The sequence below is a fragment of the Condylura cristata genome, unplaced genomic scaffold (genome assembly GCF_000260355.1).
Source record: "Condylura cristata isolate star-nosed mole 26May11 unplaced genomic scaffold, ConCri1.0 scaffold00041, whole genome shotgun sequence".
NCBI classification, from domain to species: domain Eukaryota; kingdom Metazoa; phylum Chordata; class Mammalia; order Eulipotyphla; family Talpidae; genus Condylura; species Condylura cristata.
This window is the reverse complement of record NW_004567142.1, coordinates 1,974,950-1,991,192: the sequence shown is the minus strand read 5'-3', so window position 1 is coordinate 1,991,192 and position 16,243 is coordinate 1,974,950. Positions and strand designations below refer to the sequence as shown.

General features: G+C 52.3%; 2 protein-coding genes across 4 annotated transcripts in view; one reads left to right on the top strand and one right to left on the bottom strand.

Annotated features, from left to right (window-relative positions):
* Positions 1-1,944: 1,944 nt before the first annotated feature.
* LOC101627742 (interferon-inducible GTPase 5-like) lies at positions 1,945-3,835 on the top strand. The gene is given in 3 exon segments (XM_004693937.2): positions 1,945-1,987; positions 1,990-2,586; positions 3,192-3,835. Coding segments are annotated over 3 exon segments (1,284 nt in total).
* A 1,374-nt stretch (positions 3,836-5,209) lies between these two features.
* Positions 5,210-16,243, bottom strand: part of SMG9 (SMG9 nonsense mediated mRNA decay factor) — a 19,447-nt gene continuing 8,413 nt past the window's right edge. Inside the window, exons 6-15 of one of the 3 annotated variants that reach the window (XM_012733664.1) lie at positions 15,268-15,380; positions 12,205-12,316; positions 10,246-10,341; positions 9,754-9,839; positions 8,358-8,464; positions 7,543-7,650; positions 7,261-7,389; positions 6,887-6,954; positions 6,399-6,495; positions 5,210-5,723 (exon numbers count right to left, since the gene is read on the bottom strand). In XM_012733664.1, the coding sequence (XP_012589118.1) occupies positions 5,689-5,723; positions 6,399-6,495; positions 6,887-6,954; positions 7,261-7,389; positions 7,543-7,650; positions 8,358-8,464; positions 9,754-9,839; positions 10,246-10,341; positions 12,205-12,316; positions 15,268-15,380 (951 nt within the window). In that variant the 3' untranslated portion in view covers positions 5,210-5,688. Of the gene's footprint in view, positions 5,724-6,398; positions 6,496-6,809; positions 6,955-7,260; positions 7,390-7,542; positions 7,651-8,357; positions 8,465-9,753; positions 9,840-10,245; positions 10,342-12,204; positions 12,317-15,267; positions 15,381-16,243 lie in introns of all 3 variants that reach the window. The other 2 variants (XM_004694168.2, XM_012733665.1) reach the window with 2 other exon arrangements.

Below are 16,243 nucleotides of genomic sequence, written 5' to 3'. Positions count from 1 at the left end.
CCAGGGAGGGTCAGACTTAGGTGCAGCGAAAGGTGAATTTTGGAAATTCACCAGGTGACTTCCAAGGTACAAGGTCAGTGGCAAAATGAGAACTGCAATGCAGGGTCTAGATATGGTTCCAGCTGAACCATAGTTTCAAGTTCCCCAGAAACAGCTTCAAACCAAGAGGGTTCACTTTTACCTGGAGGATTAAAGGGGTATATATTCTCATACTAAAGATCTCTACTTTGCAAAAGGATTCCTCTCTTCCCAGGAGGCCTCCACATCAGTGATGCCTGGATGACTGGTTGTAGGCTTCCTGCATCGGGGGGATCATGTAGAGAAATTTCAGATTCCCCAACTCTCAGCCATGCACAGCACCAGCCAGTAATGATGATCACTACTGGTCATTAGGAATTCTCTAGGTGACTTCCCTTGTTCCTTCCAAATCCATTCTTAAAAGCAGCCCACCCTATACCTGCAGACCCTCAACATCTTAAACACAGCGCCTGCAGGCCAGGGTGGGCTGAGATGGACAGACCAGGCATGAGCTTCACTGCACTGGGCCCAGGGTTGAGACAGAATGGGTTACTTCTGCTCCTCCCTCCCTCTACCACCCACAGCTGACTGGTCACTGTGTCCCACCCTTTCTGCCTCCATCTCTCTCCTCCCTCCCAGCCTCTTCCCAGCACAGACTCCACCCATTTCCTTCCTTGCCTGTCTCCCAGGCTCCTCTCATTGCCCTTAAAGCAAAGGAGGGCTCTTAAGTCCACAGCAGACCTCTCCCTGCCCTGCTCCACGAACCATTCCCTCACTTTCCACAGCTAACGATCAAGTCCAGCTTCTCATGCCCAAGCTCTTTCCCAGCTGGTCTCTGCCTGTCCCTCATCAAGAATAAAACCCAGCCTTCCTAAAGAGCAGAGCTGGGAGAGCTGTAAGGAGTCTGCTCTCCATTTCACAGGTGAAGACAAGCCCCCACCTTCACCCTGCCCCATTGCTCACAGAAGACACCACAGGGGATTTGCCCCGCATCAGCCTGAATGTCCCTGGCACAGCTGGGACTGGACACAGACATGCCCTCTAGGACATTGCTTACACAAAGTTTCCAGAGCCACTGGTGCACCCCTTGAGACCTCAGCACACAGTGGGTTCTCACTTGTGCACAGATTTTATGTGGTAAAAGGATCAGAAGGAGCAGGCCCATGCTCTGGTACAGGCTGTCAGACACAGAGCAAGTGACTCTTCCCTTCCTAAGCCTGTTCTCTCTTCCATGAGGCAGGGACTTACTGAGATTATGTGGGTGTGTCTGGCTCTGAGTAAGCAATGAGCATGACTGTTATCAGTGATGATGAGGATCCCAGCTCTTCATCACCACCCTGGTCACATGCCTGGTGCAGGATTTGAAGATCTTACTCTCAACTCTGACACCTCCTGCAACTTGCTGAAGGTCTGGGGCAAGTGACTGACCCTTTTAGTGCCAATGTGGTTTAAGGGTAATCCTTTTCCAGGCTGTTAAGAGAATCTTATAAGAGGGGTCCTCCCTGGTGACACAAGGGATTAAAGTCTCAGCACTATGAAGCTGTCTGTAGCCATTCAGCACCAGTTCGATCCCTGGGCAGCAGCCCTCTCCTGTCTCACCCGCTGCTCCCCTCAGCAGTGTATTTCAGTAGATTTGCCTGTTCTGCTCCCCACTCTGTCTCTGGTGAATCCTCTCACCCCCTGCATCTCTGCCCTGTACCCTGTTTCTTATATGCATAAGTAAGTCTTAAAAAACGATTTAAAAAAGAATCTTACAAGATTCTCTGAGAGGAGAACTGGGAGGTGATGAATACATGTTAACTAAAAGCAGGCAGTGAGCAATGGCCTTGTTATATCCTCAGTATTAATCTGGGTGACCCTGATATACTTTGGGTGTGCAGAGAAAGAAGGGGCGACTCCCAATGAACATACCTCTTTACCTGTTGAATGTCATCAAGTCCTGAAGAAGGAGAACTGGGGGTCAGGCAGCCATGGCCAGCAGCTCCTTCCAGTCCTACCTCAGCCAGATATGGGAGGTGTCAAGGGACACCAGGGCTCTGAAGAAAGCCTTTGAGGATGGGGACCTGCCTGCAGTGGCCGCCAAGTTGCAGGCCACACTCCATTCACTGGAGAATGTCAGGCTGGACATTGGCATTACTGGGGGGACAGGCTCAGGCAAGTCAACCTTTGTCAATGCCATCCGGGGGCTGGGAGACGAAGACCCTAGATCGGCCTGCACAGGTGTGGTGGAAATGACTATGAACCCCACGCCGTACCCACATCCCAACTACCCCAACGTCATCATCTGGGACCTGCCGGGCCTGGGCACAGCCACCTTCCAGGTTGACAGATTCCTCCAGCGGGTGCTGCTGGGCCGCTACGACATCATCATCTTCATCACGTCAGAGCGCTTCACCGCCAAACATGCTCAGCTGGCCCTTGGCATCCTGCAGCATGGCCAGCGTGTCTACTTCATCCGCTCCAAGGTGGACGTGGACATCGCTGCTTCACGCAGACGCCGCCCCAGAACCTTCTGTGAGAAGAGGGTGCTCAGCCAGATCCGCGAAGACTGCAGGCAGCGGCTACAGGGTAAGACACAGGTTCTGGGGGGCAGGGTCGGTGGATCCTGGGAGCTGGCCTGCTCCTCCTCTTGTATCTTCTGCCTGAGACCCAGAGTGGGTAAAGGGATGGCCCAAGGTCATAGTGTGTGACTGAAGTTTGTTTCATGGTGAAATAGTTGGGACTCAGGTAATTCCAGCTGCCATTTCTAAGAATTAGAACTTCTCCATCACAGGAGATGGAGCCAAATCACCTACATGGCTTGGGTACCAGCTGTGTTAGAGTAATGCCACCCCCCACAGGTGGCCAGTGCCCTGGCACCTGCTGTTCGTGGCACAAACATTTATGAGGGTTTGCCATAGGTCAGACATCATTTTCATGAACTCAGTCCTTCACAACATCCACAGGAAGAAAGGCAAAATGGAAGCCCAGAGAGGTTGGCGAACTTGCCTGAGGTCACACAGATAGGTAGCAAGACTGGGTACTAGGCTCAAGCTGCCTGGCCTCCAGGGCCAACGCACTGAAGCCAAGAGCTGAGCAGACTCTTGGTGAGTACATACATCATGGCAGCTGTCAGGACACCGGGGCCGGCTCCAGTGTGGGGGTCCGTTGACTGGTGCTCTTGTCTTCTGCAGTGGAGGGCCTGAAGGACCCCACGGTCTTCTTGATCTCTATGTTTGAGTTGGACAAGTATGATTTCCACCAGCTACAGGAGAGCATGGTGAAGGAACTAGACAGCCACAAGCGGCATGTGCTCCTGATGGCCCTGCCCAACATCTCCGAGGCCATTCTAGAGAAGAAGGCGGCGTCCCTGAGACAGCACATCTGGCTGGTGGCCATGGTGGCCTGTGGCATCAACCCGAGTCCCGTGCCAGGTATACAAGATGTGGCTTGCAACCTGTCCATGCTCACCCGCTCCTTGCAAGGCTATCGCTGCAGCTTTGGCCTGGACAAGGACTCCCTCATCAAGCTGGCTGAACAGACAAGCCAGCCCCTGTGCAATATCTTAGGGGAGATACAGGGCCCCAAGACCCAGGTCACAGAGGCACTGGTGCTCGAACTGCTGGGCCAGGCCTCAAAGAATGCATCTGCGTTTACCCAGGAGCTCCTCCAGGTGCCCATCCTGGACTCCCTTGCCACCTGCGGTATCTCCTTTGCCACCATCTACCAGATGCTCCGTGGGGCCCTGGATGTGGCAGTTAGGGATGCCCAGAGCGTGCTCCATCAGGCCTTTCTCCACACTTCTGACCAAAAGCTCCCAGTCAATTCCAGTCAATAACCCCAGCCCAAGCCTGGGCCAGCTGGAGGTGGCAGCAAGGGACTAGGAGGAGACCCTATCTGTTCCCAGGCTGGATGGTGTTGGGGGCGAGAAGAAAAAAACCTCAATCTCTGACTCTCCTGGACTAAGCCTGTGCTCTGTGCTGTCTTGTGCTTTTGTACACGGGGCCTTATGCCCTCTCAGGCTGTTGCTTGCCCTGTCCTTCTCTACTGAATCCCCACAACAACCAGCGTCCCCAGGGAAGCAAGCGGCAGGGGTGTGGCACTGGACAGGAAGGGATAAGCTGTCTAGCTGGGGGGCAGTATGGGGGGTGCTATCTGTGTAGGCTGGGACACTGAGGCTAAGAATTCAGAAGCATTCTGAAAGGGGAATGTCCCAGCTGTGAGGGACCTTGAGGACCCGTAGGTATGCCTCTCCCAGGTGGTGTCAGCATCGGTTACCCCTGGCTCTGGGACCACTGAGCTCCCTTCTGAGAGAATTGTACAGATTCCCCGCCAGACATCTGAGCTTTCTCTTCACCTGCTGTCCATCTTCAGTTGTGCATTTTCTCTTAAAGACCCTGGGACCCCCAGGACTTAAGCACCAGGATATGTGGGTACACCTGAGAGTAGGGGGAGGTAAGATCAAGTGGTCAGGGGAAATGGGGGCAGAGGCAGTAGAAAGTGGGTATTCTACTGTTGGGCAGGCAGACAGAGCTTCTTGGAAGGAGAGTGGCATGATTTTGAGGGTCAGGACTGATTTGTGGTGGAGGGGGTGGTCAGACTGATTTGAAGACCTACTTACGGAAACACTAAGATTATATACTGCATTTAACTCTACAGATGAGGACGATACTGTGTTTAACTTTATTTAAGGTTTCTGGATATAAATGAAAAGTAGGGGCCATTTTTAAGCCAGAGTATTTAGGGCGACAAGGAAGCAAGCCAGTGTTTAGCCAATAGTAGGCATCATGCATAAGGGCAGTAAGGTCTAAATAGTTAACAAGGGACACATTCTATTCTTTCACCGTGTATGAAAGTAAGCATTGTATTTTACAGGCATTTCGCCAAAGGCAGTGCGAAAGCACTAAGAACAGAGGACAGGAGGGTTGGAAGTCAGACTTTAGCCACAGGAGGACACTGTATTGTCTTACCTATACAGAGATGGGAGCTGGATGTCACCCCAGGAAACAGAACACCCTTTTCTACGGGCTTTTCCTTAGCAGAGACTGGTCAGCTGCTTCCTACAACTCTGACCTACAGTATGTGTCCCTGAGGGAAGTTAACTCAAGTTCCCAGGGAAGCCAAGGATTATCCATCCCCAAGGGCTGGGACCCAAATTTTCCCTGTACCCTAGAACAGTATGCTGGGGAGGCACAGAAGAATACCACCAGAACAGGCTTGCTAGACCTTTTATTTGAAATACAAGATGCACCCCAATAAAGAGCTCCCCAGACGCTGCCTGAAGAACGGGCTGAGTCAGCAAGAGGGGTGAGTTGTCTTGCTCTGCAGAGGGAAGTAAAGATGGAGCCTGGGCTTCCAAAGATCTTTCAGACTCCTGACTGCTCGTGTGGGGACGGAGAACGGCCGGCCCCTTGCCTGGAGGCCTCCTCTCAAAGCTGCCTCCTATCTTTGCACACCACTCCAGGAGGGCCTGGGCCTGGACACCTGGGCCTGCTCCACGCCTCAGGCATGAAAGTCAAGGTACCTCGTCTGTCAGGCCTGTTGCCACTTTCCTCCTCTTTGCATGGGGTAGAGGAAGACGTGTGTGCACCCCTTCATCCACAGGGGACCCAGGAGGGGTTCCCTCAATCACTTTCTCTCCTTGGTCTCAGGCCAGCAGGCGACTGTACTCTGCCAAGGCAGAGGACTTTTTCACCCCGTCCCAGATCCGGGCAGCATAGTGGAACCTGTGGGAGGAAGGAGGTTGCCAATCAGAACTGCCCTGTCTCTGCCCCCGCCTAGAAACAACCTCAGTGGGCAGGAAGACAGAGCCTCCTGGGCTGGGATACAGAGGCCAAAGCTGAGGGGAGGTCTGACAGCTTCCCTCACCCCCAAGTAGGCCAAGATGAAGGTGCATGGGCCCAGTTGGAAAACTGTAGCCCCCACCTCTGGTCTAAATTCCTTCCTCTTCCATTCAGTGTGGGCATTGGGGGCAAGGCTTCTAGCTCCACCTTCCACCAGTCTTGTGAAGGTCAGAAATGTCCAACAGCCGCAGAACCCTTCCTTCCCAACCTGCCCTCCCCAATGGGCCCTGGCTCAGACCACAGCAGGGAGCAGAGCTCTGGCCCATGTGGCCTGCACCTGCCTGAGGTGCTTCTGTGGCTGCAAGCAGTCTGGCCCCTCTGGCCACAAAAGACTGCAATCAGACCCAGGGGAGCCATGCTATTTCTCTGCCCAACTTCTATTTCTCTTGGAAATGAGATGAGCCAGACCCAATTAGGCCTGTGGCAGACCTGTCGTGGGCTCTGGGTATGGAAAGCCATATGAAGCTGGGGCCAACGAGGGGGCCAGGGCCATAAAAGCAGGGGGAGGCATCAGCTGGCAAAGGAGCAGCAGCAGGAGGGAGAGTAAGTCTGAGCCACCTGGTGAGAGCTGGAGGTCACAGCTCCTCTGATCACTGGCTTTCTGCTCCCATGTCCTGGGAGGGGCTCCCGGCCTTGCAATAAACTCCACTCGGTTCTGAAAGTAAATCTTCCTTAAGCTTAACCACAATCATGGTCCTACTCACAATCAAATGATAACCAACTCCATGGGTGTGGCCTTGCTATGGTTGATGCTCCCCCTCTCAGGCTACACTAGTAAATGGCAGCAAAACCTGCACCCACTGTCTCATCAGAAGGGTTGATAATCACATGAAGTCACGATTGCCTGATACGGAGAGGTCTATCTTGCTTGCAAGGGAAGACTGAGACCTGAAGAGCTCTCTACGACCATCCGCCATCTGTGCCGGGTGGGGGCATCTCACACTGACCCCCTCTGCCAAGAGCTCTCACCAGTTCTTTTCGGTGAGGATAGTGTGTGACAGCTGTGGCCGGGCCATGGACATCACTTGGCTCCGGAGCTTGCTCACCAAGGACTGGAAACTGGGGTGGCCGCGGTATCCAGGGAGCAGGGAGAAGAGTGGGCTGGAGCCTGGTCCTGGAAAGTGAGGTGGGCAGAGTAAGAGGGCCCTGCCAGGAGAAGGTCTTCCTCCCAGGCAACCAGCATTCTGAGTTTCCAGGAGCACCTTTGAGTTCAGCCCTGGCCAAGTTCTTAGGGTACTTCTGTGGCTGTGAAACAGGCTCCCAAGAAAGGGACTGCGTACCTTAGGGATAGGCCAGAGTCTTCCCTCAGGCTTCAGGTTGGGAAGGGCCCTATCTCCCCCACAGCAGGGCAGCCTGTGTCTCCCTCAGACTGAGAACACCCTTTCTCCCTATGTACCAGCTCCCTTGACGGGAACCAGACCTGTTCTGGGTAGGTTCTCACTCTCGGCCTCACTGTCCATGAAGGGCATCAGGAACAAGTTGACCTCAGAGTCCAGGAAGTCGGCAGGGAGCCCAGGAAAGATGTTGCACTGTAACATGGACAGCGTACCTGGAGGAGACAGTCTTTCAGCCGCTGACACCATGCTGAGATGCAGGGAAGGTAGACAACGAATGGGCAGGCCAGGGTCAGGAGACTAGTTGGGGGTCGGGCCCATAGGACTGCATCAGCAGGTAGGAGGCTGCTGGCTACTGGGGACCTCACCTTTGTAACGCAAGTGGGAATGAGCCATGAGCTGGTCGATCATCAGGTGCATTTGCCGCAGCTTTCTAGGACAGAAGTCCTCTCGGCGAGCTTTGTTCTGTAGGAAAACTGAAGGCGGGAGGGGAGACAGGGCCAGATAGCCAGACCTCATCATGTGTTTGCCCTTCTTTACCCCAAAGATCTGCTCTTAGCCCTGAATTCAGATCATCTGTAAGTATTTATGGAACATGAATTCACTTTAGCACCAGGCCTTGTGCTGGGTGATGCCAAGGACCCAGAAGTCAGTGAGATCTGGTGTTTGCCCACCAGTCTGATGGCAAAGACAGAAAAGGGCAACAGCCCCACAATCAAGAGCATCACAGAATGACAGCCAGGTGCTTGGTGAGGCAGAGGGAGCAGGTAAGACCCTGAGCGGGGCATCATAAATGAGGGAGGCCTGCGCAGAGGAGCAGTGTGTTGGCAAAGCAGAGCAAGGGCAGAGCGGGCGAAGGAACAACATGCGCTGAGGCTGACTGAGGAAGGACAGGGTGCAGGGGCAGGGCCTGTCCGGAGCTCCATGCTGGAAGACATCAGGGCCCAGAACAAGCAGACTTGGGCCCCACTCCCAAGAGGTTCCCATTCTGATCAGAGTCGGACCCAGACTCAGCGTCACACCTTCAATGCGTGTGGGATGGAGGTAGTGGGTCCTCAGAGGAAGGAGCATATCTATAGCTCTTCCTCCTCACAAAGCCCAGCTCCCACCTCTTCAAGGGCCTGCTCCTGGTTTTCCTCCCCTCCTCCACCCCTGCCCACGTCTAGCTCTCAGAAAGCCTCACCCAGGTGGGGATAGTACTCAGTGCCTTCATCAGAGCCTGACGAGCTGCTGGACTCATGACTAGGCGATGGGGTGGAGGGCTTCACCATCTCTGCCGTCTGGAGGAACCTTGGGGGTTGGGTGAAAAGTAGGTGCTCTACATTGGTACCCCATATCCCACTGCCTGGGAGAGTGGGTGGGATCCTTTGGTGGATCTGACTCATGTATATCACTCTCAAAACATGCCGTGTACACACCAGTTTTGTCACACAATTTTAGGGAATTCAGAGAAACCAATCCAAGGACTCACAACCACAATACACATTTCTTAATGAATTCTTATTATTAAAAAAAAAATTTTAGAGCATCTTTAAGTTCACAGCAAAAATTCAGCAGAAAATACAGAGATTTCCCATTTAACTGTGCACCCTACAAGATGGTGCTCCCGCTTTCAACATCCAATATCAGAGCGCTACCTTTGTTACAAATGACACCACATCACATGTTACTATCACTCAAAGTTGTTTTAGGGCCCACGCTTGGGTCTGGACAAATGTGTGACAGGCTGCGCCATAAGGTTGCAGAAAATCTCCCTGCTCTGCAACTCACCTTCCTCCCTCTCCCAGCCCCTGGCAGCCCCTGGCCATGTCCTGTCACTGCAGTTTTACCTCTTCCAGAATGGCCCATAGTTGGGGCCGCACAATGTGGGTGGGGCCTTTTCAGACCAGCTTCTCTCATTTAGTCATATGCATTTTGCATGAAACGCACATGGCTTCTCATGGCTTGATAATCCATTTCCTTTTAGTGCTGAACAGTATTCCCCTAACAGGATGCACCACAGTTTATTTATCTCTTGAAGGACATCCTGAAGCTTCCAAGTTTTGACTATCATGAATAGAGTTGCTATAAACAACTGATGTGCATTTTTTAAGCAGAAATACTCTCACTATATGCTATTTTAAACTAATTTTTCCTGATTTGTAATCATAAATAAACCTGTTGTGTGAGGTAAGGAATAATGGGACCTGATAAAGAGGCAGAAACTCTTCTCACATCTCAAGGTAGCAGTCTGCTCTGAGAAACCCACCTGCAGACTTTGCCTCATGAACAAGGCACTGCCCTATGACAGCCCTGACCCCCAAGCCCCATCAGAATGTGAACTCCACAAGGCATTAACAGAGGCCTTGCAGGACAGTGACTGGAACTAGACTGGGCGGGACCTAGTAAACCACACTTGTGAGGGCTCTGGATTTTGCCGAACAGTATGTAAATTTGGGGGGAGGGGGAGGCAGGGGTAGTGTATGTGCCAACTTCCATTTTAAAGGGTCCCTGTGGCTGTGGTACTTGTGAGGCCTGGGCAAAGTGGCTTAGACTCTGTGCCAGTCTCTTACCTGGTTCCCCTCCCACCCACTCCTCACCTGTACAGACTCAGGTCCGTGAACCAGTCCTGGACAACGATCACCACGTGACAGACAGTGAAGAGGAAGGCAGCGATCTGGAGTGACTGAGAGTGGGCAGAAAGGGACAATGGAATCGAAGGTCCCCTCTGTCCAGATCGGGGGCCCAGATCCCAGAACCCAGCAGAAGGGGCAGAGGGAGAGAGCTTTAAGCACCTACAAGTGTTCAGACTGTGCTGGTGCTTCCTGTTCAGCCAGCCCAGTTTGGACAAGGCAGGAACATGCACCCCAACTTTACCCAAGTAGAGGCTACAACTGAAGGAGTGGGGGGAATGACTTATTTGAGGTAGAGGCAGGGGCTGCGCCAAATCTGTCTCAATGCTGTCTTCCTCCTAGGTGCTGGGACACCCAGGGCTCATAGAGAACAGAGCTAGGTAACCTGTGTCTAGCTTCTTGGCACAGAGCTTGTCAGAGAGGGTAAGACTGTACCCATGGGCGGGTGCAGCCCCTCACCTGCATTTCAACATAGGTGTGGGGCAGGCTGTACTCTGGAGGCAGCTTGCGGTCGTTGTTGATGAGGTGATCCAAGATGGAGGGGCTCAGAATGGGCTGGAGAAAAAGAAGGGGTCAGGAAAGGGGGTGGGGTCAGTGTGTTCAAGTCCCACGCACTGAAGGCAAACACATCATGTCCTTCAGGGAAAAATGAGGTCAGAGACACAAACAGGCAGTTTCTATTTAGTCCGACACTAGTCAGCAAGAGAAGGTGATACACCTCCGAGCCCTCTTCCCAACCAGCACTACGCTCGTGTCTCAGGCCCAGGAGATGAACTCATCCAGGGCTAACAATTTCAACACTGACTTGAATGAGTCATTTCCTTAAAATCTATTTGTTGTTAGTTGTTTTATAACTTTGCTAAGATAATTACTTAGGTGAAAAAGCAATTATTAGTGTGAATTAGTAAGGTTTTGAAAATTGCATCAGTGGGTGTAGAAGAGTCAGTGGTGACTCAGCTAACTTTTCTTTTTCAGCTAACTTTTCTTAAAGGAACATTTTTTCATTTAAAAACCACAAATGCCCAACTGGCTTGGTCAGCTAGTGCCTCTGACAGCTCTGGGACCAGGCTTCTTTAAGAAAAAGGCTTTCCCAACTGCTCACTTTCTAAAACTCCCAACACCCAGCAGCACCCTAGCCTGTCTTGTCTGAATTTCCGCTCTGCCCCAATTGGGCCTCTGACCAGCTGGCAGCCAGGCTGCATCTCAGTCCAAGAGGCCTTTGCAGGGCTGGCACACAGGTCTCTGGCCACACTGGGAGGTTTTCTACCTTTGTGACATCCACATCCACAGTGACCAGAACTTTGCTGTACAAATATTCAGTGAGCGCCCAGTACAGGTCAGGCCTCTGCTCCAGCTCTGGCCAACACAGCCAAGGCCCCCACTGACGCGTGCCAGTCGGATGGGGAGTTGGGCAGCACACCAGAACTGTACTGTGAGGCCAAAAAGAGGGCACACAGGCACTGGTGGGTGGTCAGCGCCATGGCGGGCTTTTCGGAGAGGGTAACACTTCTCGGCGGAGTCGTGGGGAGAAGGCATTCACAGAGCGAATGGGAGTATTCAGCTGGTAACACCAACAGCTGAGAATTCAAGTCAGGCGCTGTTGTTGAGCTTGACTCTTGGTAACTTACTGAAACCCCACAAAAATCTCACACGTTACGCAATGTTGCTTACCTTACTTAAGACACATGAGGAACAGAAATGTTAAGTAGCCTGACCACGATTACACAGCTGGTAGAAGCCCCAGGTAAAGGGAACAGGATGAGGAAGCCTAGCGAGGGGACCATGACCAGGCCTCAGGGTATCCACCAGGCTGGAGACAGCACAGGGTAGGGAAACTAGCCAGACTGAAGGAGGCAAGCCACACGAGCTGTGTGCTGCGTCACAGAACAGGGACATTGCCTGAGAACAAGAAGCTGAGGAGGGCTGCCGTCACACGTGTGACCAGTCAGTTCTAGTGTCACGAGTGCTAACCACATGCCAGGTCCTGTGCCCAGCACTCTGCCTGGATAGTTCCACTAAATTCCAGTGACCGTCCTATGAGGCTGAGGAGAGTGATTGGTCCCACTTACAGACCATGAAACAGGTTTTGGGAGGAAAGACAGAACTGACCGAAAGTCAACCGCTGGCAAGAATTAAAGGCAGGATCTGGACCCAGATTGACTCTGGGTGGGGCCCACCGTGGGGCCCACACTTGTAACGGCTATGGAGGGTTCATCAGGTTGCTGCATCAAGACAGATGGGGGTAAGGGGCAAAATGTGCCAAGAGATTAAGCGTTAAGACACAACTTGCCAAGGGCACGGAGTATGTCCATGGCTCGACTGGAACCCCATGGACTCAAAGCAAGGTTCTGGCTAAAAAGTAACTGGGGGTGGAGCTGACTGAGGCATGGAGCAGGGTGGAATGGTGGAGGCTAGCACCTGAGTGTCCAGGAAAACAATCCGCTCTTGGGTAATAAAGAAGTCGATGCCACTGGTCTGGTTGCCCCCTCGTTCCTTCATTTCAGCGCTCTGGGCCCGGAAAACATATGCCCTGCAGAGTAGAGCAGGTGGGGTGCATCAGAATCTGCTTCTCGGCCTTTGAATCCCCCCGATTACCATCTCCCAGAACAAGCCTGTGAGAGGTGGTTCCCGTCTGTCCACACAGCCTCCCACCACTGCCCTGCTTGTGCATCACTTCCTCCTACTCCCAGCGGACTCCTCCACTCAGCAAAACATCTGAAGACTCTAGATGTTTAAGAGTAGGCACTGCCAGACAGTGTGGTTCAAATCCCAGCTTGGCCTCTTCCTTGATGTGTGGCTCCGGGCAAGTTCCATAATCTCTCTTTCCTGTTCCTCCCCTATAAAACGAGGTCCGCAGCAGTGTCAAACCTCTTCGGGTTACACACACAAAGTCCTCAGAGGAAGGCCTGACACAGAGTGGGACAGACTTGCGAGCTATTAATCACCAAACGTCCTGGCTATGTGGCGGGCATTGGTGACACAGCACCGAACATCCGCCACCCCCGCAGAGAGAGGTGGCTTGGCATCTCAGTTCTTTTGTGGCAGTTCGGTCTCCATTTCCACCTGTGCTGGATGATGGATATCTGGGAGCAAACTGGGAGAGCCTTGCCCTAAACCACTGAACTCAATGTGGCCACTGTGTGGTGGACAAACTGACTTTACCCCCTTCAATGTGTGAAAGCAAAAGAAAGGACTTCTCCTCAAAGGCCAGCTTTCGCCTCCCTGAGATAGCAGTGCGCATCTGACACAGCAGGGGCCCTCCCCCTCACACATGCTGTACCAAAGACCCTATGTGCCAGATACCAGGGTGGAGCAGCAAACAAGAGACACCGTGAGACAGAACCTCTGACCAAGCCTACAAATCAATGGGACTTCATAACGGCGGACACTAGGAAGCAGAGGTGTACAGCTCTCCTCTCCCAGTCAGAGGACCCAGCAAGGGCTACCCCAGAAGGCAGTGACCAGCCTGAGAGTGAGGGAAAGAGGGAGCAAGCTAAGCAACTTTAATTCGCTTAAATGGCGAGGATGGAAGTAAAGACCATTCCAGGCAGAAGCAGGTGACTTGATTGAGGCCTCAAAGGCCTCAGAAAGAAGGCAGGGGGCAGGGAGCGACAAGAGGATGCACAGGACCTTAGGGGAGGGGTGTTCTGGAGAAAGCCTGAAGAGCCAGGTGGAAGAGTGACAGAACTAGGGTTTGACGTTCCCCCGGTCACTGTACGGTGAGGACTGCAGGTCGAAAGAGCACAGTGACTCACAACCCCCATGCCCAGCACCTGCCTCTGGAACTGTCACCTGGCCACCTCCCACTTGGCTCCAGCTCTGTGGCTCCATGCCACTGTGCATACACACCAGGCGAGCTCCCCCAGAGTTCTGTGCTCGCCATTCCCTGGCGTGCTCCCTAACTGGAGTGGTCTCCTCTTCCAAGTCTGCTGCTCTCCCATGCCCTCCTAAGAACAACCTTCCCTGACCAACCCACCTAAAACTGTAACTAGCCCCATCACCACCTCACTTGAATTCCTTCCTGTTTGTATCATCTTCGGACATGCCAAATAATATATTTGTTTTGTTTACTATCTCACCTATGAAAATGTCAAACGCAAATTTGCGCTAGCTGTTTACTACAGCATCCCCAGTGCCCAGAATAGCAATCAACACATGGCGAGCACGCAAGATGCTTGAGCTGAGCTAAAGCAAGACCAGTCAGGAGGCTTTTGTTTCCTCCAGGAGAGATGTTAGTGGCTTGGGATAGGGAGGTGGGGGTGGAAGAGAAAATTCTGGTTTATTAAAGGTAAGCAGGAGGTAAATTTAGGAGACATAACAACAAAAGCTGGTGGCCCAAGTCCATAATACCTAGGCTGAGGTGGCTCAAAACACAAGCTCTGATAACAGGATTCTCTTTAGCTCAGGAAGCTGAACTGAGAGCTGTGAGGATATTTGGTTAGCTGTGGGAGGAAGCTGCCAGGGAAAGAATGCTGTCTGAGAGCTGGTGCAAGCAGAGCTGAGCAGAGCTCAGATCATGAAGGAGAAGGGCAGGGACTGAGCCGGGAGCAGAGGGACACACCGTGGTGCTCTCCCTTCTGCAGCTCAACATCACAGCCTGGTTCTGGGGGATGCCCGTCCACTCTCACAACACTGCTTCTCTACCTGCTCTGGGTCACCATCAGCCCATCTGAGGCCTGGTGGAAATGACAGTCCCTTTCCCTAGAAGAACAGTCTAACTGTCAAAGTGTATGCAATTATGCATATACTGCTAGGGGGTTCACGGACCCCCCCAATGTCCACTGGTGGAGTCCAGGGTTAACAGCACTTGCTTTATGAGTGGCTACTATCCCTCCTATGAGGCATCATGGTTCTTCTTCAGTGAAGACACCCTCTGACCCACGTTCCCTCATCTCTGCCTTTCCTTCTCTGCCCTAAGGTTTGGGTCTTGGTTCTTATGCTCCCCCTCCCTCTGTGACATTATCCTTCATCTTCCCAAGCTTGGGCGAGAACCCACTTCCCACATGCAGACCTCTTTCCTCTGTTTCTCAGGTCTCTCAGTCAACATCCTCTGAGCATTTTCTCTGTGCCACGTTCCTGTTGACTCCTGCCCACCTGAACACACTCTACAGATGAGGAAGTGAGATGCCAGAAGGCAGAGTGACCTGCCCAAGGTCAACTGGATGGTGAGCAGCAGGGCTGAGACTCAGGTGGGCCTAATGCAAAGGCCTAGTAAACACATCATCCCAGTTTCTGGCTGGGCTCTGTACCATTTCCTGGGGTGAGGCAGGCAGGAAGGAGGCAGAAACAGGACTGATGACCATGGAACAACACAACTATCTCATGCACCCCACTCATTTTCATCAGATGAAGACATTAAGGCCAATGGAGGGAAGCAACTTCCCAAAGTCCTTTAGTGACACCACTTGCAGGATCCAGCCAACCCTTCCCCTGCCCCACATTTATGCCCACCTCCCTCTGACCGCCTATAACCCCACTCACTTCTGGTCTTCCTCAGGAGTGTTGGCTGACAACAGTGACATGACCATGGACTTGCCTGTCCCCTGGAGACCCAGGACACCAACCACCAACACATCAGTCTGATCCAACAGGTACTGTGGGAAGATACAGGAACAAGACCCTCATAAACCTGTCAGTTGGCGGGAATGAGAAGGGAGCCCCAGACTTTTGCGTCTTGCCCAGGTGCTTTGTCATGCTGAATGAAGACAAATTTCTATGACCTGAGTTTCCTCAATAAGGCAAAGGGCTCAGCATGTGTGGTGACAGTGGTGAGGTGTATGGAATGTTCTGGGCACACGGACAGCATTTGTGCAAGCTTCAAAACAGAAATGTGCCTGGCATGATCAAGAAGCTAACAGGAAGCTAGTGCACTTGGACTACTAGGAGATAAATGGAGCTTGAGCCTTCGGGAAGAAATGGGGAGAGAGGCAAGGGAAAGACAAACTGGCCTGTGCTGACTGAGGGTCACTAGAGTGGACTCCTGGGAGGCTTTCCGCCTCAAGCAGACTGGGAACACCAGGGAAGCGTGAGAAAGGGGGTCGTATATGGGAAAGGAGATGGGTGTGTACAGGCTCTTCTCTGTGGGATTTAAAGCTTTGAGTCCAAGAAAATCCTTAGACCTTCACCTCTGGACCTTTACAGCTCTGACTTTCACCACCAGGCAGCGGAAGAGACCCTCCACAAGGAAAACATTTGTCCTCAACTTTAGGGGTTCTTAGTTCCACCTGGAAGAGCTTAAAATGAAAACAAAACAGTAGCTAATCCTGGGACTAGTCCTAGACATGCTAAATCATAATGCCCAGGGCTAGCCCTGTTCAATATGATAGGCAGAGGCCACATGAGGCTATTTAATTAAAAATTCAGGAAAAAGGCATACAAGGAATTCAAATAGGGAAAGAAGAAGTCAAACTATCCTTATTTGCAGATGATATGTTAATTTATATGGAAAACCCTAAAA